The sequence below is a fragment of the Rhinolophus hipposideros genome (genome assembly GCF_964194185.1).
Source record: "Rhinolophus hipposideros genome assembly, chromosome: 6".
In the NCBI taxonomy this organism is placed as follows: domain Eukaryota; kingdom Metazoa; phylum Chordata; class Mammalia; order Chiroptera; family Rhinolophidae; genus Rhinolophus; species Rhinolophus hipposideros.
This window is the reverse complement of record NC_138052.1, coordinates 56,110,029-56,131,595: the sequence shown is the minus strand read 5'-3', so window position 1 is coordinate 56,131,595 and position 21,567 is coordinate 56,110,029. Positions and strand designations below refer to the sequence as shown.

Here is a 21,567-nt window from a genome sequence, read left to right as displayed (position 1 = left end):
TCTGTCTTTGTTCCAGAGTTTTGAGATACCACCTTTATCATATACTTAATTTCATATGTACTTGGGTCTATTGCTGGACTTTCTATTTTATTCCATTGGTCTATTTATTTACATGCCAATGCTTTATTTAAAAAGGCTTTATAATATGTTTCAATATGTGTAGGAGTGGTTCCTCTCATAGATTTTTTTTTTTTTATAGTGTTTCCTACCTATCTTTTACAGGTTAATTTTTACATATATACTTCAGTATCACCTTGTCCAGATCTAGAAAAAAATTGTTATTTTTATTTGAGAGTCACCTTACATTTATATATAAACTTAGGGAGAACTGACGTCTTGTACCAGAAATAATGTGCAAAACTTTTCAAACAGCTGCTGTAGTCTTCCATAATGGAAATCCCCAAAGTACTGTGGTATCTTTTTGATGGAGAGTACCCCTCAGAATTATTTCTCAGCTTTCTTATACACAATTGTTAGGCTTTTAGAAATGCATTTTCATTATCACGTATAATGTAGGGCTCATTTTATGTAAGTATCAGGCTCCTGAACCTTTTTCTAGGCCCATCCTTATACTTCTTTGTAAAATTCATTTCTAACAAGAACCCTGCTAAGTCAGTTAAACTAGAACCTTACCCCCACCCTCCATATCTGATCACCCTGAGTATCTGATCAGGTTTCTCATCCTCCACTATCCCTCTGGTGATATCAGGTCACCCTGGCCTGTCTTTAGCAAAGAATCCTGTTAGGTAGGTTTAGCCAGAATCCCTCTTACCTGTTTCCTGTTTGTAATTTTCCATTCACTGATTCCCCCCAACCCTGGTATAAATTCCCATTTGCCCATGCTTTATTCTGTTACCCACTACAGTCCTCCGCTCTACCAACTGAGCTATCAAAGGCCCGGCTATGTGCTTTATTCTGAAATAAGCTTGGCTCTATACTGAGGTCTTTTTCCTCCTATTGCAATAGTTGTAAAATCTGTTTTTACCACTTAAGCTACTGTTCAGCTGAGGTTTTTCTTTGACAACATATATTATAGTCCATAAACTTTTTCAAGAATCTTCATTTTTACAGTGGAACATATGTCCTTGGAATAGTAAAAACTGTGATATTTTTTCTTTCTTTTTTTTTCTTTCTTTCTTTTTTTTTTCCTTTTGGATGTCCTGCAGACAACTAACTGAAAAGTTGATTAAAAGTCACATGATTATGTGTGATCCAGAGAGGACACTTTGAAAAAGCTTTCTAACTGATAAAATCATTGAAATAAAAAAGTGTTCATGAAATTACTCTCGAACATTTTCATAATTTCATTTTGTGAAGGATTAAATATGCAATTATTTTATCAAATTGGATTTTTATAAAGGTAACCACATTTAAATATTAATTATTTTAACTAATTCTGTGGTCCACTTCTAAGCAGACCAGGGAAAAAAAGAAAAAAAAAAAAAACTTTTCTAAAGCCAGTAACCTGTTTTCCTTTTCAGTCTGAATTTTTAATTGGGGAAAGTGACATAATGAAATCGATCTACTCTATAGCACCTTCCAAAAGTAAATAAAAATTCCATTTTATTAGGATTATTATAAAACTCTGTTACAAATAGTTGGATGATATATTTGGTTGGATTATTTTTGTTTTCCTCTCCTTTCTACTTTCCTCTCCTTTCTTCTTGTCCATTCTTGCTCTTTCTATCTACATAGACTCCTTTATTATTTTAAATACCAAAGTTTTGAGGTGATTATTCCCAGCAGCAGGTAAGTCTTTCTACTAATTGCTATTGAGTCCCGTTCAGCTGTTAGAAAGATATGTCACATTGGTGGGATGCTTGTGAATTTAGAAGTTATGGGGCTTGTTTGTTACTTTAAGTAAAATATATAGCATTGAGTTATTTTCATATGTATGCATAAAGATGTGCATCAATAGTTTTTGCTGTTAGTAAAATGAAATGATTGTATTTTAAAATAATATAAATCCCATGTCAAATATCTCCCAACTCTGAGCTCTGCTGGGAAGTTGTCAAATTTTATGTGTAAAAGGCTTTTACCATTACTGTTACACATTAACTGGGCACAGTTTAATATTAATAGCTCCTGAGAATTGTGGCAAAACTGAGGTCTTTCTTTCCTGTGTTTGGGTTTTTTTCTTTGCAAGTTTGGTTGCTTGTCTGTATAAAGTGGTTGTGAGTACACAGGAGACTGTGACATGGTTCTGGGCTCTTAACTTTGATGAACACCATGCCGTTTCCATCATGGGGCACTCAAACAGCACAGATGTGTCTGGGAGTGGCGTCCCCTCCGCTCTCAGGAGCCTTTGTTTGGAGAACACCCTGATTAACCCCCACCCTTCATGGTTCATTGACTCTCTGATAGATCAAGTTTAAACTAGTACATATTAGCACATTTGTTACTAAGAGAGGAACAGTTGGCCATTCTGTTTTACATTGCTGGTTCATTGCAAACTGGCGTGCTAAAAAGGTCTAGACTCCAGAGTTTGAATGGAGAGGTTACCAAAGGACTGAGAATGAAGTCAGTCGCATATTAATGTTGAATCATACCTATATTTCAATCTTGGATTATCTATTTGGGATGTGTTTCTACTATTGTAGAATTATGAATAAATGATCATTATCACTCTGAGATTTATTTTTTTCAAGAAGTTCAGCGGATTTGTGTGTCTCAATACAGCTTCCATATTAAACAGTTTGTCACAATTGGATGAGAGAAGAGCAAGGCCATGGGTGCCTGATGCTTCGTGTTGTCTCATTCTAAAACTGTTTTTCACAGAGTTCTTTGTAGCCAGTGATTTTACATAAATCTTTCCAGTGTACTACTTTTATATTTCTATATTCCATGGAAATGCTTATGGTTTGGGCAAGAGGGCTAGGAAGCACATGTCTGTTTTCACAAACAAAATTAAACTGTCTGCTTTTTATGTAACTGTTTATCAATTAATAGTTAAATTTCTTAAAACTTAAAGAACTTTCTCCTTTTTCTTACCTTCCTAACCTAGTTTTCAGTCTCCAAATGCTTTTCTTATTGTTACAGGTCTTTTCATGGAATATAGGTTTATCCGATCATTTGGCAGTGTCAGCTGTGAATTTTGTTTTAGCTTCCTCTTCGCTCACCAGTGCCATCCCTTTGGCTACCTACTTCTTTGCATTTTTCTTTCTCTTGTGAGATGATAAAGCACAAGTACCCCAATGAGGCTGAGGGACAGCCCTGTGTTCGAGCCTAGGTAATATGACAATTGAGGTTACTTTTCAAAACCAGCCAGTGCTCATGTAAACTAAAGGCAGTTTCTTTCACGTCCACTTTCTGATTTTTATTGTAACTGATGATTTGTTTCTGGAAAGAAAACGGTTTTGTTTTAGATTCTGAGCAAAAGGGTCACTATTTCCTTTCCTCATTGCTGCTGTGAAATGTAATTTAGAAAAGATTTCACTAGCTCTTCTGCTGGTTTTTAGTTTGTAAATATAGGGAAATATGAGATAGGTTCTGAATTACTTTTTATTTTTTAAAAGCTTAACTTGGCAGCAATGAGATTGTTAGCTTTTCCATGCTTAATGTTTCTTTCAAGGATTTGCATGTCTATTGTAAAAACTACTTTTTGATTTAACTTTGGTTCTTTGTGAAATGTTGGCTTTAGCCCTTTTGTTTTATTTTAGACAAAAATAGCTCACACCTGACTGACCGCACTGAACAAGTTGAAACCTGTCACACACTGTTACTAAGGTTCCATGTGCTACTTCCCATATTGAAGATCCCTGCCTTTCCATTGGATAGCACTCAGCAGCAGTATTAACCATAATTTTTTGATCACACCTTGTATATGGCCTCATGGGACATTTTCTATGACCAGTAGACTAAAGGGAAATAAATGGGGTTCTGCATGATATAGAAGTGAGCTACTGACTCATTTCTAAAATAGAGCAGGGAAGGGAAATCCTTCTGGTGGATAGAACTTCAAACAATTGATACTAGTTGTTAAGGAATGATGGCTGGAGGCGTTGATGTGTATCACTACATGGACAGTAGTTAAGAGCTTGGCCAAATAGAAATTGGAGGAAAAAGATGTGAAGGTTGCTGAAAAGTATTTATGAGGCAGAAGTAAGTATATGGATGACTTGCACAGAATCAGAACAGAATATGTGATTTGTGTTTTATGTAAACGCTCACCAAAGAGAATTTATTCCAGAAGAGGAAATAATCAGGTAGGGAAGATGCCCCATTCCATAGTTGTTAGCATCTTTTCAGAGTTACCCCAGGGCTTTGTCAATGAACGCGTAAACAGTGGCTTTCAGGCAGGGATGGGTAAAATACATGGACTTACCTTTAAGCACTTCTGCTACCAAGGCTGATTCGACCACCACAATTGCTGAGTAATCTAGCTGCAAACAGTTCAACCTTGAGCCCTGGATATGGCTTCATGTCCCAGAGCAATCTGCCAACCACGTGTTGGCAAGTTGATTGCGTTGGAAGCCCTTCATTGTGGAAGGTCAGTGATTTGGCCTCATTGCTATGAATGCTTACTTTTGGTATGGATTTGCATTTCCTGTCCACCATGTTTCAGCCAACACTACCATCGGTGATCCTACTAAATGCCTACCCAGTGAATTTACATTCTATACCATATTCCTTTTGATCAAGGGACTCAGTTACATTTAAAAAAGTAAGGCAATTGACTGACAACTATGGATTCACTGGTCTTACCATGTTTTCTGTTGTATTACATTGTACCTGGGAGACTAAACCTTATGACATTAGTTTTCAGCTCCATAAACAGAATATACTAGTCCATGAACCAAGGAGTGAAGTGGAAGTGTCATCTCTATCTTCACCTTCTGTGATCCACTTATAATATTTTTGCTTCCTGCCTCTACAACTTTGAATTCTGCTGATTTAGAGGTTTAAGTATGGGAGAAGAATATTTTCACATGGGAACATGACAGTGGTCCAATTGACTTGGACATTGAGAATTACCTGGGCACATTATTAAGCCATATAACTGAACGAATAAATAAAAATAATAATGAAGTTAGTGTTCTGGCAAAGGTGATCAGTTCTAATTTTGAGGGGGAAATAGTGTCGCTGCTCCTACTCAATAGGAGGCAGTGTCTAGAATCCAGCAGACAACTTGGGCTGCCTCATTGGAGAGGATTAAATGAATGAGTACATTGTCTTGGAAAATTAAAATGATCACACTGACTCCAGAAGACATAGAAAATGTAAACAAACCAATTGTCACCAATGAAACAAATTTTTTGGTACTCCTAAAAAAAGCACTAACTCTGATGTTTTCATAGGATTGTCTCCCATACCTTTAAGGGACAGGAAACTTCAAAACTAAACTATTACAGAACAGGTAAACTATAGATTGGTTTTATTTATGAAAGTCAAGCAACTCTTAATAAAATAAGAATAGATGGATACGTTATTAATGTGCTAAATATATATGCCATTTTAAAGCCTACATGGTGAAACGTGAAGTATTCCCACGGGAATTGGCTGGAGGGAAGACAAAATTCGTAGAGATCTGTGTGCTTGGGGTAAGACTTCATTCCCCACTGCCCTACCTTCTCACCCCGACTGCTACAATCAACTCTTATCTCTTTCATACCAGGTCATTGCCTGAGGCCCTTCATCACCTGGACTTCCATCCCTCTTAGGCTATCTTTGTGTACCCTCTAACCTGACATCATCCCCCACTCTCCTTCCCTCCACACACTATTTTATTCTGTCCTATGGAATGAATGGTCCATCATTAGCAAAATTTCCTATATTTTCAACCACTTTTCCAAATATTCTCCTCACCTTCTTGCTAGTAGAGAGACACAGCTCTTTCAGGAGCATATAGCTTCCCCTGCATCTTCTCAAGTGGTGGTTGTTTTCTTTGCCATGTATTTCATACAACTAGTCTTGGAGGTGTTGTCAAGGTTTTGATGTCCTCCTTGCAATTCACTCCTATTTTGGGACCATTTCCTCAGTGTACTCTCTTAAAAATGCTCAGCATTGAAATTCAATTCATAAGACCCCACCAGCTAGCATTACTTGTTTTAGTCCTGTACTGTGTCCTTCTCTCAGTTCTTGAAGACCTTAGCTCCTATCTCACTGTCACTCCCTCCAACACTATTGCATTCGTAATTCTGTGTTTTGTAGGTGTTCTTTCAGGTTTTGGCCTCTTCTCCTTCAAAGATCTTAACCTGGGCTTCACTTCATGCACCTCCCATAATCACATCTCTAGATCAGTGGTTCTCAAAGTATGGTCCCAGGACCAACATCATCAGCATCAGCTGCGAACTTGTTATAACTATGAATTCTAAGACCCCACCACACACCAAATCCAAAATCTAGAGCTGGGACTCAGAAACCTGCATTTAAGAAGCCTTCCAGGTGATTCTGATGAATACAGAAGTTCATCACATCTTGTTACTGTGATTAGCAATAACTCTCTCAAATCTCAATTTTAAGGATCTTTCCCACCCTGTGGCTACTAACTTCTGTCTTAGTAGCTCACTTGATCTAGCCTCCCAACTCCTAAAATCCTGCAAGGCCACTGAGATCACAATTTATTGATTCTACTATTTTTTTCACTTGTGTTTACTCCTCTAATATCCTTACTTTTCCCATATCCAGCCACATATTTGACTACTGTTTGACTATTCTCTTTCACATACTATATCCGAAGAGTAAATAAAAAATCCTGTCAGCTCTCCTTTCAAAATATATCTAGAATCTAACTTTTCTTATAACCTCCACTTTACTCTAGTGCAAGCCCTTTGTCACTGAGTCTACTTCCCACAGCAGCTAGAGTGATCCTTTAACACCCAAGGTTATGTTGCCCAAAATTATTTATGCTCAAAATTATCAAAATTACACTGCTCAAAATTATCTATGCTTCTTCTCTCACTCAGAACAAATACAGAAGTCATAAACACCTACGATTCTGAGTGATCTGACCTTCTCTGGCCAGCAAGTCACTTCTTCCTTTGCCCTCCCTCTCTCCCACTATGGAGCTTCATTTTTATGGTTAGAACTTATTGCTACATGACATACTGTGAATTTTCTTGTTTATGTCTGTCTCCCGCCATTGGCATGGAAGCTTCATGAGGGCAGAGGCTTTTCTTATTTACCGATAGAGCCCCAACCTCTAGAACCCTGCCCAGCAGACAGCAGGGATGCAGTTATCTGTGGATAACAAATGGATGTCATTGTTTTCTATACGGCCTAAGGTTAACACTACCCTTTTGTTCATTCATCAAATACTTAGTCATCTTATGTAACCTTCACTAAGGAGATAGAATATGGAGAAAAACCCCAGAGAGTTTCCAGTCCAATATGGGAGAACAACTAATAAATATATATAAAATCACATTGTAAGTATCAAGATTAGGATGTGTATGGACCTGTAAAAACAAATAAGGGGAAAATAACCCAGCTAAAGCCTAAAAGCCAGGGAGGCCATGGCAGGCTTTCCTAAGGAAGTGATGACTAGGGTGAAATCAAAACAGAGTAGAGGTTAATTGGGCAAAGTAGCTATGGTGGCAGGAAGTGTAGGTGGGCAGGTAGAAGGGAGGGCATGTGTAAAGGCACTGTGGTAGAGAGAGCATGGTGAGGTCAAGGGACTGAATGGAGTAGAGGGAGGATGGGGAAGGAACGCGGGAGGACAGAAGGTTGGAGACTTTTTAATTATATCTCTTTATTCCACTTAATTAAGAACTTGTTTTAAATCCTGCTTTATTCAATAGAAATCCCCCTTCTGATCTCTAAATTAGTATCATATTACTACTCAATTTATATATAATTAGACTCTGTCTTCATAGTGATTATATTAAGTGCACCCAAAAGGAAAAGAAAAATGAGAAAATGAATACATGTTCAGTGAAAAATCAGCTTTGTTGATTTGTATTTAAAACTACCTCACTTTACCAGAACATTTAAGGAATGGAGTATTCTGATTAATTTATTTAGTTTTCATCCCTATTGTTGGCTAACTACAGCTTAAGAATAAAATTATTTTGTTTAAATCTTTTTAGAGAATCTTAAAAAAGTAATTTTTAGCCCCCTTTTCTGCCTTATTGGGGGATTATTTCACAAAAGTTAGATGGGACATGTAGCATGCACTTTTATATATAAGTGTTTAAAGTCTACAAGTCTTCAACTACAGTGTGCCCTCACAAGCCCTAAATGACTGTTCTCCTTTCCACAAATTTCTATTCTTCTATGGTCATAATGTAGGAAAAGGGAGAAGTACAAGTTGCTTTTTATGGTAACATTTGGGGACTGCCATATGGTGCCTAAATACCTTCTTTACTGGGACTGCCTCTACTTGAGAAATGAAGCAGTCTTTTGATAAATTTACCAGGTACGATAAACTTAATTTCGATACTTAATCTGACTCTTGGACTCCAGGGTTTAGAACAAAGTTCTTGTCCTTGTCATGTTTTCAATAAAAGTGAGCCCTAGATTTATGTGCAGAGTCCCCTTGGTTAAAAGACAGCAGTACTCTCCTTTATGGTAGTTTTTTTGTTTGTTTGTTTTTAAATACCCAATTCAGAATCACACATTGCATTTAGTTGTCTTCTCTTTAGTCTCCTTAATCTGGAATATGTCCTATGCCTTTGTTTTTAATGCCCTTGACATTTTTTAAAGAGTTTAAGGCAGTTATTTTGAGAATGCAGTCATTTGTTTGTGTGAGTGTTTCATCATGGTGTTATAGATCCACATTATAAACTGTGGGCAGGGTTACTGCAGAAGTGGTGGTGTGCCCTTCTGGGTGCTGTGCGTTTTGTCATGAGGCATAGGCATCTGTTTGTACCATTAAGGATGTTGTTAACTCTGATCACTTGCCTAACGTGGTGTTTACCAGATTTCCCCACTGTAAATGGGGAAATTTTTACCCTTTGTAATGAGGGCAATAAGGAAAGACAGAGTTTAAGAATAAGTAAATATTGTTCATCAAAGAGCCAACTTGACCTTGTATTTTATGTTGGTCATGTACATATCACAATTTCCCCATGTTTTCCACAGTTTTAACTGAGGTGTTACCAGTTTAAGAAGTGAGACCTTTTAGATGCTACACGACCTGACATTTCTATATCAATCCAAATTCTTGTTCTTGTTTATCATATTCATGGACTTTATCTTCAAAAATGCTGGTAAGCATCAGTACTTCTGGGGTACTGTTTTTTCACTAGTTTGATGTGGAATCCAATTATATTTGTAATATTTTAAAATCCAAAACCATATATGAATTCCATAAAACATAAGATTATCAAATTGTGGAGTGATTGCCAATTAGATGCAATAGAAGATATAGGAAAACTCAAATTTTGATGCAGTGTTGATACATAGATTTTTAGATTTTGGTGTACTATTATCTACTCTCACCATAGAATGTGATGTTATCTAGACAGAGATTACAATCTCTGTACATGGTAAATTTTAAATTTATTTAAATATTAAATATTTTGGAATAAAAAAGAATAAGTAAATATTCGCTCTTTCATGAGAGTTTTTTTTTTTTGTACAAATGATACAGAAATAGTTAATAGAGGCACATAGAAGAAAATGGGAGTGAGAAGCCAGAGAAGTGAATTCTGTTGGTGATTGGGAAACACGTCAGTAAGGAAGTGGTATTTGAAATGAGCTTTGAAAAAGTGGTAGAATTTTTAGAGAAATGGTCATAGGTGGAGTGGAAAGGAAAAACCATCTGAACAAAGGAAAGCCTAGAATTCCTGGTATTTGGCAAATACATAACACAATGGATCCAAAGCATGGTGGGGAAGCTGAAATAGAACAGGAAAGCTCTGCGTTCACTTAGCTTTGTGCATTTGCCCTGCTGGTCTCACTGCTTAATTTCCTCCCTCACTCTACCCCTGCTTTTTTGCTATGGCTAGGATAAGGTGTGAGGAAGGTGGGAATGCTGTGTAGTGAAAATACCATGAACAAAAAGCCCCACTCGGATGGATATTGTGTTCTCCAGGAAACCTTTTCCAGATCCGTAATAAGAATTAACCTCCCTCCTCTCATACATTTCCATAGTACTCTGTGCCTCTCTGTTAACAAGTCTATTATTCTCTCTTGTACTGTTTCTTTTTATAAATACATCTTCCTCGTTTAAAGCATGAACTATATACTAATTGTTTTACGCCTCTTCTCAGCACTCAGTACAAATGCTCAATAAATGTTTCTTAATGTGGGGTAGAGAGGAAGGAGAGAGACAATAGGTTGGAGTTTGTTGGGGGAGGACTCTGAATATCATTTTAAGGAGTTCAGGCTTGCATTGCAGGCAGCAGTGAGGATGGCAGCTTTTGAACAATGCAGGGCTGATCAGAGCTGGGACAGAAGGAGGAGAACATCAAAGCGCCCATGCAGTGGGACCCCAGGGGCAAATACAGAGGATGTAAGGGGTTCAGCACGGTCCTATCACTTTGTCATCCAAAACTCTCCCTGAACTCAAAACAGTATGTGCTATTGAAAGATTTAATTGTATCAAATATGATGAGAAATAAAATATTGTCTCTACTTGCACACAAAACTGACTTAGGTGTAGTGCACATTTTTTATTTGGCTTTAGTAATAGTTTTATTAAAAACAGATGTTAGTCACTTACTTTTTTAACCTTGAATCCATGTTAGAGCAGCTTATCATAAAACGGTCCCCGGCTTTCTTTTGGCTCCTTGGTCCCTCCTGCCCCTTCCTAATAACAGAAAATTCTCTTTGCACCTGCTCCAACGGGGTTCTAAGTGATAAACATCTTGCAGGCCCAGAAAATTGTAGTATCAAATCTCAGCCCCAACTGTGAGGCAGCACTATCCTTGAATCCCCGCTGAGAGGCGTTGCTTTCCCATTTCCCAGGGGAAGAGTCCTTTCTCCCCTGGCCCCTTTTCAAGCTTGAACTTTGACCTGAATCCTGTTTTTAGCTCCCAGCATGCATTGCTCTGGGTGCGGGCCCTGACCTGGCTCTGGGTGTGCTGTATTCCATTCTGGGCTTATCCATAGGTCAAGCCTAGGTGGCCCTGGGGTCACTGAGGTGCCCAATTCCAATAATGAGCATATTTATCCAAGGAGAGGAAATAGACTTTTCTATTTGCTACAGTCCATTGCTTTTATCCTTAGAAACAAATGTTAACGGAGCATTTGATATATTATTTATGATTTGGTAAATACATATAAGCATTGCTAAATATTCATTAAGTTGCTTTCATTCGCATCTTCCTTCATAAATTAAATGCTTTGTTATAAGTAATGATTTATGTTAAGAGGGATATTCTTATTTTACTGCTAGGAAATGGAAATGTTTTAATGTAATGCCATGTTTAGGAAAACTTTTGTAAGAATTTCAAATAAAAATAACAAATACTATTTCAATAGGTATGTAACATTCTAACTGGACTTGGTATTAAAGGGAAAGAAAAAATTGTGACAGAGACTTTATAATTTTTTCTTTATGCTTGCTTCTTAGGTTTTTCCAACAGACCAAAGTCATTAAAAATATTCCTTAACCCCCAAAGCCACAAAAAAGAAGCTACCCAAGTCTATTATGAGAAGGTTGAACCACTGTTGAAGATCACAGGAATAAAGACTGATGTAATAAGTAAGTCATTTTCACAATATAATTTGGTATTTAAAAAAAAAAATCACACTTCAGGAAGCAAAATAACCCAAATTTGTTGTCAGTCCAAATTTAGGAAGCTACTTGTCATATTTAAAGCTTTTTAAATGGCGCCTCCATAACCTCTAGTGCAGTCTGCTCCAGAATTATAAGTTAACTATTTTGTGTTTTCTTTTTCATTGTGTTATTTTTATTAGAATGTCAGTATTTTCTCTTGAGATTTTTTTTTCAGACTTTAAAATAATTTGGTATCACTTTAAAGGAAGCTGCACACTTTTTGATATCTTCATTGACATGTTTGCAATTTACACATTATTTCTGCAATTTGGCAAACAATTGATTTTTGCTCACTTAAATGTGTGATGTCTTTCCATGGGATCCTTCATGAGGTGGTTTTTGTTCTGATTCTGACCCCTGCTGGTTAGGTCAAAACTAAGCACTTAACTGCTGGTTTGCGATGAATTTAGAGAAGCCAGAAGCTTAAATTTATTGTCTGAAATAAGAAAAGTGCTTGGGTTTGTGGCTAGCAACATAGAAATTTGCTGATGCTGAAATTAAAAGAAAGAAGATTAGTAAAAGCCTTTTCAATTTTTTGAATGTGGTGACCAAAGTCCGTTGGTTCCTGTTATTTTTCCCATGGGGAGGTAGACTGATGAGGGTTGATGCTATTGAGAACCACACCCTCAATTTTTCTGGTTTTATTTCTATGTAGTTTCACTAACACACAGTGTACATTTATAGTAAATTTTAATTGATGAGGAGAACGGAATAACAAGCCTACTCAGGAGACAAGTCCAGAGTGCAGTTGGAATCTTCTAGTCCTAATTGTAAATTGCTGGGGAAGGGATTCAGAGTGATCTGATTTTGCTGAGCTATAACCACAGAAGAGGAGTCTTTTAATGTTACTAAGATAAGCCCACGCCTCATGACTTCATGGCTTGGGATAAAAGGAAGCTCGAATGAATGAATGAATGAATGAATGAATGAATGAATGAATGAATGGCAATCTTTGTGGGAAGATCAGCCACCCCAAAAAGCACCTATCACAATGGAGGTTCAAGAGAAACCACTGTGAAAAACTCAAGAGGAATTTCTGAATTAAAGTAAAATCATAGTGAAGGAGTTAATCTTTCATCTTTGTGGCTTTTGACTTTCCTTAGACATGATTCATAGGAAAAAGAAACAACAAAGATCTATCATTCCTTCCCACTGAAGATTTTCAAAGATTGGCCGAAGGAAAAGTGTGAAATTCATATTAGGATGAGACCATTAAAAGGGGAATAAACTTATTGGCAAACTCAATAACATTTATTTTGTTTCATTGATTTAATGGTCAGAACTGTTTCATGTGGATATTACTATATACCATTCAGTTAAAGAAGCTCTTGTTGAATGTTTTGTTAAGCACTGTGCAGCATGCAAGATGAATAAGCTATACTTGAGCACTCTCAAGTGACCTTTAGTTTATTAGAAATTCAAATAGATATTTAAAATAAATGTAATTGGAATATACAGAAAAGAACTGTGGTATTTCAGGGAGGGATATTAATTTTGACCAGAAGACTTAAGGAAAGTATTTGAACTGGACGTTTGAACTGGACAGTTTTGGAGAATCAGAGAAGGCAAAATGGTTTCCTGTGCGTAAGCAGCAGAAGAAAAGTAAGGAAAAGGAAGGCAAACTAGCAGGCACATACAGGTGGTGTGTATGTGTATATTGTGTTGTGTTGTGTGTTGTACCCATAATAACTTGGAAGTTCTTTTATAACTTTGCTTGCCCTTCCTCAATTCTGACATCTGGCCCTTTCCATCATCATAAAATGTTTGCCAGTGGATTGGATGCTTTTTTTATTCAAATCTAATGGAATGGGGAAAGGTATATGTATGTGAGAGATCCAATGTTCTTTAATCCTGAACAAGGATTCTCATTTCTTCCTTTGAGTTTGATTGTCCTAATATATAGTATATGTGCCCAACCTGGAGCCATCACTCTCTTAACTATCAAGATCTGTCCTATGGGCTGAGGGTGGGACCCCCTTTTCCTGAAGGCTGAGAAGTCCTGAGCTGAATCTGGGTTCTATTAGGGAGGAAAAAGGGCAAATTGGCCTTTGGGCAAGCTCCCAGCAATGCGCATTGGAGGAAGTTTGAGTCTCGATTATGGATGGGTCATTATGCTCCTATACTCAAGAGTTTACTCATCATGCATTGATCCAGAGTTGGTATAAAGTTTTTATCATTGTGTTGTAATCTGGTTTAGCAAAGATGATTCTGCCAGCAGAATAGAGATTAGAAAGGAAGAGAGATTGGAGGAAAGGAAACTAGTAGAGAGGTCTGAATTTAGGCAGAGATAATGATAGGAATGTGCTTTCCTTCTTAAAACAATTGTATTGGAGAGAAAAATAGTATGTTCTAGGGCTTCCCCCCCAAATTTGTAAATGTTATTGAATATTAAATTTTAACATAAAATAAAATTAGAATATTACATAAATCAAATTTAAAATTTATTTATATATTTGTGCAGAATGACTAATTATTAGCTGCTTAACACTCCTCCTACAGGCAAAATTATAAAATTGCATCTTTTGCTTATGAAACCATTTTTCTATGTATATTGGCTAAATATTTATATAAAAATGTTTCCCATTTTGTGTAAAGGACTGAAAATATGGATAGTTGGAAAGTTTTAGTATCTTCATGCCTATTCTCACAGTGTAGTTTTATAGTTTGAATAAGGTAATATGTTTGAAACCACCTTTTGTATTATAAAGTGCTATAGAAATATGATCTTAACGTACACTTCAGGTTCATAAAATTATGTAATAGTAAGATTCAATTCACATTTCATTTGGAAGTATATCTTATATGAAAAAGTAAAGCAGAAAGAATATATATTTTGTGCATGTCCAGTATGACTATTATTTCAATGTATCTTATGTACATTGCTGAGTCCAAATGGAACTTGAATTACATAATAAATTCTATAAATGATTAATTCATTAGAAGATAGTGCTATACAAATGAGGAATGGTTTAAAAAATTGTAGCTAGATATATTCATTATATTTTTTCTATACATTTCTTTAAAAAACGAATCTCCCCATATTAATAAAAATATACTTACTATTTTCATTGTGGCTTGTGCTGATACTTCGTTTCTGAGTATACATCAGCATCTTTAGAAATAGATGACCTAAAGTTGCATCCCCACATAGCCAATGCAATATCGTATTTCATAAGGGATCAGAAAAGTTCTGGAAGAAACTAGAAAGAACTGAGTTATTTTTCCTAATAACCTGTTGGTATATGAATCAAAGAAAGGCATGAGTGGTAGGCCTATGCTGACATATGGTATTTCTTTCTCTTCCTGAGAGGAAAATTCCGAGAATAATAAAGTGAAAAAGTCAAGACAGCTGAGAAATCAAATTGGAAAGAACTTGAGAGGCCACCTAGTTCAATTTCGTCCGTGTGGTAGAGTCCAGGTGTGTGGCATTCCTCATGGGTGACCACCCAGCCGTGGCTAGGGCACCCTATGGTTGAGTCAGCTGTTGTTGGACATTATTGGACATTGCTGATAGACATCCTTATCTTGAGTTCAGGGTCACTGTGCCTTTGTGCAGATTAGAAAAGGACACCTTCTTTGTGCTGAGTTACAAAAAAATGACTTTTGGGGCTGATTCAGCTCAAGGTCACCTACCATGTTGAATAGGTGTACTGGCTGGGTTGCAAACTCACCTGCCTCTTCGGCCAAATGCCTTTACGCAAAGCATAAACTGTACAACATGAAGAATTTGTGAGCTGACATTTGCCTCCTTGCAGTTTTTGTCTATTAGAGTTAATATTATCTTTTGTGATAATACAAAATAAATGGAATAAATGTGTCCCATCTTGTGTATAATAGTCATTGAGATATTTGAAAATAGGTATAATGACTATTTTTTAAAAAGATTTTTATTTAAAAATATAGTTGACACACAACATTATATCAGTTTCAGGTGTACACCATAGTTATTCAATATTTATATACCTAAAGAAGTGATCACCATGATGAGTCCAGCAACCATCTGACACTGTACTACGCTATTACAATATTATTGACTATATTTTCTGTTTTACATTACATTCCCATGACTTGTTTTATACCTGGAAATTTGGACCTCTTATTCCCCTTCCCTCCCTTTAATTTTTAAATATAGTTGATATTCAATATTATTTTATAATAATTTCAGCTGTACAGATTAGTGGTTAGACGTTTATATAATTGAAGAAGTGATCCCCCTGACTAGTTTAATACCCACCTGGCACTATACGTAGTTATTACCATATAATTAACTATATTCCCTATGCTTTACTTTACATCCCTATGATTATTTTGTAACTACCAATTTGTACTTCTTAATCCCTTCACCTTTTTCACCCTGTCCCCCACCTCCTCTCCCATCTAGTATCCTGATAAATCTAGTACCCACCTGACACCATACATAGTTATTACAATATTATTGACTATATTCCTTTGCTATACCCTACATCCCCCTGACTACTTTGTAACAACCATTTTGTACTTCTTAATCCCTTCCCCTTTTCTACCCATCCCCCAACCCCCTCCTTTCTGACAACCATCAAAATATTCTCTGTATCCATGAGTTAGGTAATTTTGTTCTTAGATGCTACATATAAATGAAATAACATTGTATCTGTCTTTCACTGTCTGACATATTTCACTCAGCACAGTACCCTTCGGGTCCATCCATGCCACCGCAGATGGTGAGAACCCATTTGCTTCCGTGGCCGAGCAATATTCCATCGTATATATGTCCCTCCTCCTCTTTATCCATTCTTTTATCGACAGACACCCTGGTTGCCTCCACATCTTGGTTATTGTAAATAATGCTGCAATGAACATATGGATGCCCATGTCCTCTTGAAGTAGCGTTTTGGATTTTTTGAGATAAATACCTAGAAGTGGGGTTACTTGCTCTTCTTTGGTTCTTGCTATAGCCTTTGTTTTAAAATCTGTTTTGTCTGGTAAAAGTATTACTACCCCAGGTTTGTTTTTTTCCCCTGTTTTTATGAAATATCTTTTTCCATCCCTTTACTTTCAGTCTGTGTGTCTTTCAATCTCAAGTGAGTCTCTTGTAGGCGGCACATGTAAGGGTTTTGTTTTCCAATTTTAGTATATGTGCTGCTGAAGCGAGCACAGGTTTTGTTTTCTTATCCAATCAGTCACCCATGGTTTAATTGAAGCATTTAATCCATTTACAGTCAAAGTAATTGTTGATAGGTAATGTAGTTATTGCCGTTTTATTTTTCATATTTTTTGTCTTTGTTTTTTTATTTTTCCGTCTTAAGTCCCTCTAACATTCTTTGTAATAACTGGTTTGGTGGTGATTAACTCCTTTAGTTTTTTCTTGTCTGGAAAGCTCTTTATCTGTCCTTTGAGTTTAAATAATAGCTTTGCTGAGTACAGTACTATTGGTTGTAGGTCCCTGCTTTTCATCACTTTGAATATTTTGTACCAATACCTTCTGGCCTACAAAGTTTCTGTTAAGAAATCCACTAACAATCTCATGGGAGTTCCCTTGTATGTAAATAGTTGCCTTTCTCTTCCTGCTTTTAGGATTCTCTCTTTGTCTTTAACCTTTCCCATTTTAATTATAATGTGTCTTGATGTAGGTCTGTTTGGGTTCATCTTGTTTGGGACTCTCTGTACTTCCTGGGCTTTTGTACATCTGTTTCCTTCACCAGGTTAGGGAAGTTTTCTGTCATTATTTCTTCAAATAGGTTTTCAATTTCTTGCTGGGTCTCTTCTCCTTCTGGTACCCCTATGATGCAAATGCTGGTATGTTTGATGTTGTCTCAGCAATCCTTTAAACTATCTTCTTTTTTTAAAAAAATTCTTTTTGCCATTCTGATGGGTGTTTTATGCTACCTTGTCTTCCAAATCACTGATTCGATCCTCTGCTTCATCTAGTTTGCTGGTGATTTCTTCTAGTGTATTCTTCACTTCTGACTGGTTCTTTTTTATGGTTTCTGTCTCTTTTTATGCTTGCTATCTCTTTATTGAAGTTCTCAGTAAGTTCCCCGAGCATCCTTATAGGCACTGTTTTGAACTCTGCATCTGGTAGGTTGCTTGACTTCATTTTGTTTAGGTTTTTTTTGCTCCTGTTCTTTCATTTGGGACATGTTTCTTTGTCTCCTCATTTTGGCTGCCTCTCTATTTGTTTCAGTGTATTAGATAGATCTGCTAAGTCTCCTGGTGTTGACAATGGCCTTATGTAGTAAGAGCCCTGTGGGGCCCAGTGACACAGTCTCCCTGGTCACCTGTGCTGAATGCTCCAGGAGTGTCCCTTGTGTGGGTTGAGTGTACCCTCCTATTATATTTGAGCCTTGATTGTTATTGGCAGGTCAGTGGGTGGGATTGACCCTCAGGCTGTCTGGCTATGGGGTTTGCCCACATCCACAGCTTATGGGATACTATGTGTATCCCACAGCTTATGGGATACAGGTTTATCCCATGGAGTGCGATTTGCCCCAGCAGGCTCTTATGCCTGTTGAGACTGCCCGTTGTGTGTGCCACTTGTGGACCTAATTAAATGGTGCTCTGCTCTGATCTGAAGCCAACCTCTAAGTATGTTGTTTCTGCGGCTTCATGGGAAGGGCTTTCATGCAGGCCAAGATCAGCCACTGTCTGTGACTGGCCAGAAATGACCTGTTAGGAGCTACAAAATGATACATGGATGGTTGCTGCCTGTGCTGGACCTGGAGGGGGTGGGAGAGGTCATACTGCCAACCGAGACAGCGACCACCAGTATCAGGCATGGGGTAGCTCCATAAAAAGCCAGGACACTCTGAGGCCTACTGCCAGCTGCCAGCTCCCATAAGGTTCAGCTGCTAATAAAGCCTCCTGAGGTATGGAGTTGGGTGAGGTGGGGTCTCAGTGAATCACCAGGGTGGAGCGAGCAGAGCTCACTAGACCAATTCAGATTCAGATTTGGCCATGGGTGTGGGTAGGTGGGAGCTCAACACAGAAAAGATGGCACCCACCTGCTGACTACATGGGTGGAGGACCTCACACAGGGAAAATGACAACTGTCCCTCCAGCCCTCGATCTGAAGCCACACTGCTCAGTTTCTCCCTGTATGTCTCCAACCACCCTCCCTCAAGTTATTGTCCCTCCCCTGGAGCCTAGGGTGAGTGCCTGTGAGCGAGTGAGTCTGTGCATAAGCCCTTTAAGAGGACATCTGGGTTTCTCCACAGCCTTCCGTCTCACCCTGATGGTCAGAATCCCCACTGTTTTTCAAAGCCAGATGTTGTGAAGGCTCTTCTTCCTGACACCAGTACTCTGGGCTGGGGAACTTGGTCTGGGGCTGGGGTCCCTTGCTCCTCCGGGGGGAACCTCGGTTGTCAAGATATCCCTCCTGATTTTCAACTGCCACACAGAAGTTTGGGTCTGGCCTGTTTTGCATCTCCGCCCCTCCTATCAGTCTCAACGTAACTACTTTTTTTTATCCTTAGTTATAGGACTTCTGTTGAGCTACACTTCAGATGGTTCTCCAGGTTGATTGTTCTATAAATTGGTTGTAATTTTGATGTGTTCATGGGATGAGGCAAGCACAGCATTTATCTATTCCACTATCTTGGATCTTATAATGACTATTCTTGATCTCTCTTGTTGGTGATAGGCAATTTTATCTCCTTCAGTCAATTTTTGTAGTAACAGAGCTGCCAAACCTTACGCTCATTATCATTATCATAATCAGACATTTCTCTGAATGCAGCCTTGATCTTCACCAGCTCAGGGCTTATGGGAGTGTCTAGTCACTAGAAAACTTTCCTCTGCTAGCCTTGGGCAGACTTGTCAGCAAAGTGGGGTTTGTTGTTACTTTCTTTTTTTTTTTTTTTTTTTTCCTCCTTCTGGCATCATGGCCTAGCTGTTGGCACTTTTACCAGGTCTCCTCTTTAATTGTTTCTTTTTGGCTCTTTGTGTCTCTCCTTGAAACATTCCTTTCCTTGGAGTTGACTCTTGTTATTCCTGATCTTGACCAGCACAAATCTAGGCAGTTTGATAAAACTGAGTCAAGTAGGCAGAGGCATTACTTCCTTCCAATTTTGCCTGCATTTTATTAAAAATCGGAATAGTAAATGTTCTTGCATTATAGCCAAATCTAGAGAGATAGGAAGAATTCTGGGTGAAAGATTCTTTTTATTATCCCTTAAATAATTGTGGATGTGTATGGCTGATCTTGTTTCCAATCATCAGATGTCAGGGAGTTGGACCTTTATTCCTGGGAATGGTAAAGAGTCAAGAATGGAGTTTATATAGGGAAGTAATATGATTTAGTATGTGTTTGAGAAATATCATTCTTGCTAGAATAGGATAAATGTTGCAGAGAGACTGGAGAAGAGACTATTGTCATACACACATTCAGATGGTCATGACTATATCTAGGGCACGTGATTGAGGAATATTGGGATGCTGCAACATAATTTAAGACAGAAACAAGTGGCCTTGACCATGGAGTGGTTGTAGAGAGTGAAGGAGAGGGATAATCTAGAAAGAAGTCATTTTTTCTGTCTTACTCAGTCGGGAGTGGATTATGGAACACAAACAGAACAATGTATTTGAGAGGAAATATATTTCAAAGGTGAAAATGATGGACTACTTTTTAAGCTTACTAAGTTTGAAGCACCTACAGGACAGGAAAGAAAATGACATCTCAGTTTCTTATCCAATTGTAGAATTTTATCACCAGACCGAAAAACGTTTCAAATCCAAATGAAATTGTCTGATTTTACTTTAGCCTATTTCCTCATCAGCATTCAATATCAACCTCAAGGCATTATTCTCTTGCAGTTTTATCTTCCTGAGGAAGTAATATTTAAACTGAAGGTTAGGGTGGGGTTTCCCAGTAATGACAACTGTGTGTTTGAAGACTTGTAAATAATGGAGACTCCAAATTTCCTGTATGGAAGGGCATAGAGTGTTAATCTCATTGGAAAAGGAAAGTAGATGAAAGAAGAGGCTAATAACCTTCTTTTGAACTGCATTTGTCCAGCAGTCCACACTTTATGTTCATTTGGAGTGGCATGATTTGAATCTGGCTTTCTGATGCCAGACCCATGACATCCTATCTAAATACACATTTCAACTCCTTTTTACTGTATCTAAATAGCAGTCCAGATTACTTTCTGTTCTTTTTCCCTACATTATTTTTCTTTATAATCACTTACTACTACTTTATATTGTATATATATATTTTAGTGTATATTGCCTGTCTCCAGAATTTAATCATTTTGTTCATTGTCCTAATATATATTGTGGTCAGGTTTCTTTCAACTTTTCTGTCTCTTTGTTCCAGATCAGCAATTTTAACTTATATACAATTTACTCAAAAACTTAACTCTTCTTGGATAATTTGCATCAGTATATAATCAAATTCCACCTGCAAGAGCAAAGGAAAAATAAACTATTATTTCATTCCATGGAAATCTTTAGTAAAAGGCAAAAGATTTATACGATTTGCAGAGAAACCAGAGTATAAACTGCTATTTCATATTTTACCTAAATAAAGATGGCATTGAGCTTAACATATTTTAAAGCTAATTTTGTATTGGATTTGAAAAGCTTTGCCAAAGTAAACTTTGGTGTAAAAGCAAGACTGAATAAACTCATTCTCAGCATAAATATTTCTTCATAATATCGTTAATTATTTTTTAAATTGTATTAAATTTATTGAGGTTACATTTCAAGTGTATTATTCTATAATATATCATCTATATATTGCATTGTGTATCCACCACCCAGAGTATACTCTCCTTCCATCACCATATATTTGACCCCTTTTACCCTTTTCTACGTCCCACCCACCCTCTTGCCCTCTGGTAACCACCATACTATTATGTGTCTATGAGTTTCCGTTTGTTTGTTTGTCTTCTTCATTTGTTGTTTTCAGTTTTTAATGTGTC

General features: G+C 37.3%; 1 protein-coding gene across 4 annotated transcripts in view; it reads left to right on the top strand.

The window, feature by feature from the left end:
* CERKL (CERK like autophagy regulator) overlaps positions 1-21,567 on the top strand; it is a 112,276-nt gene that overhangs the window by 63,585 nt on the left and 27,124 nt on the right. For all 4 annotated transcript variants that reach the window (XR_013993549.1, XR_013993550.1, XM_081052045.1 and 1 more), the window contains exon 3: positions 11,459-11,590. Coding sequence is in view for 2 of the 4 variants with exons in the window: in XM_081052045.1 (XP_080908171.1) it covers positions 11,459-11,590 (132 nt within the window). In the remaining 2 variants the exon portion in view is untranslated. The remainder of the gene's footprint in view (positions 1-11,458; positions 11,591-21,567) is intronic.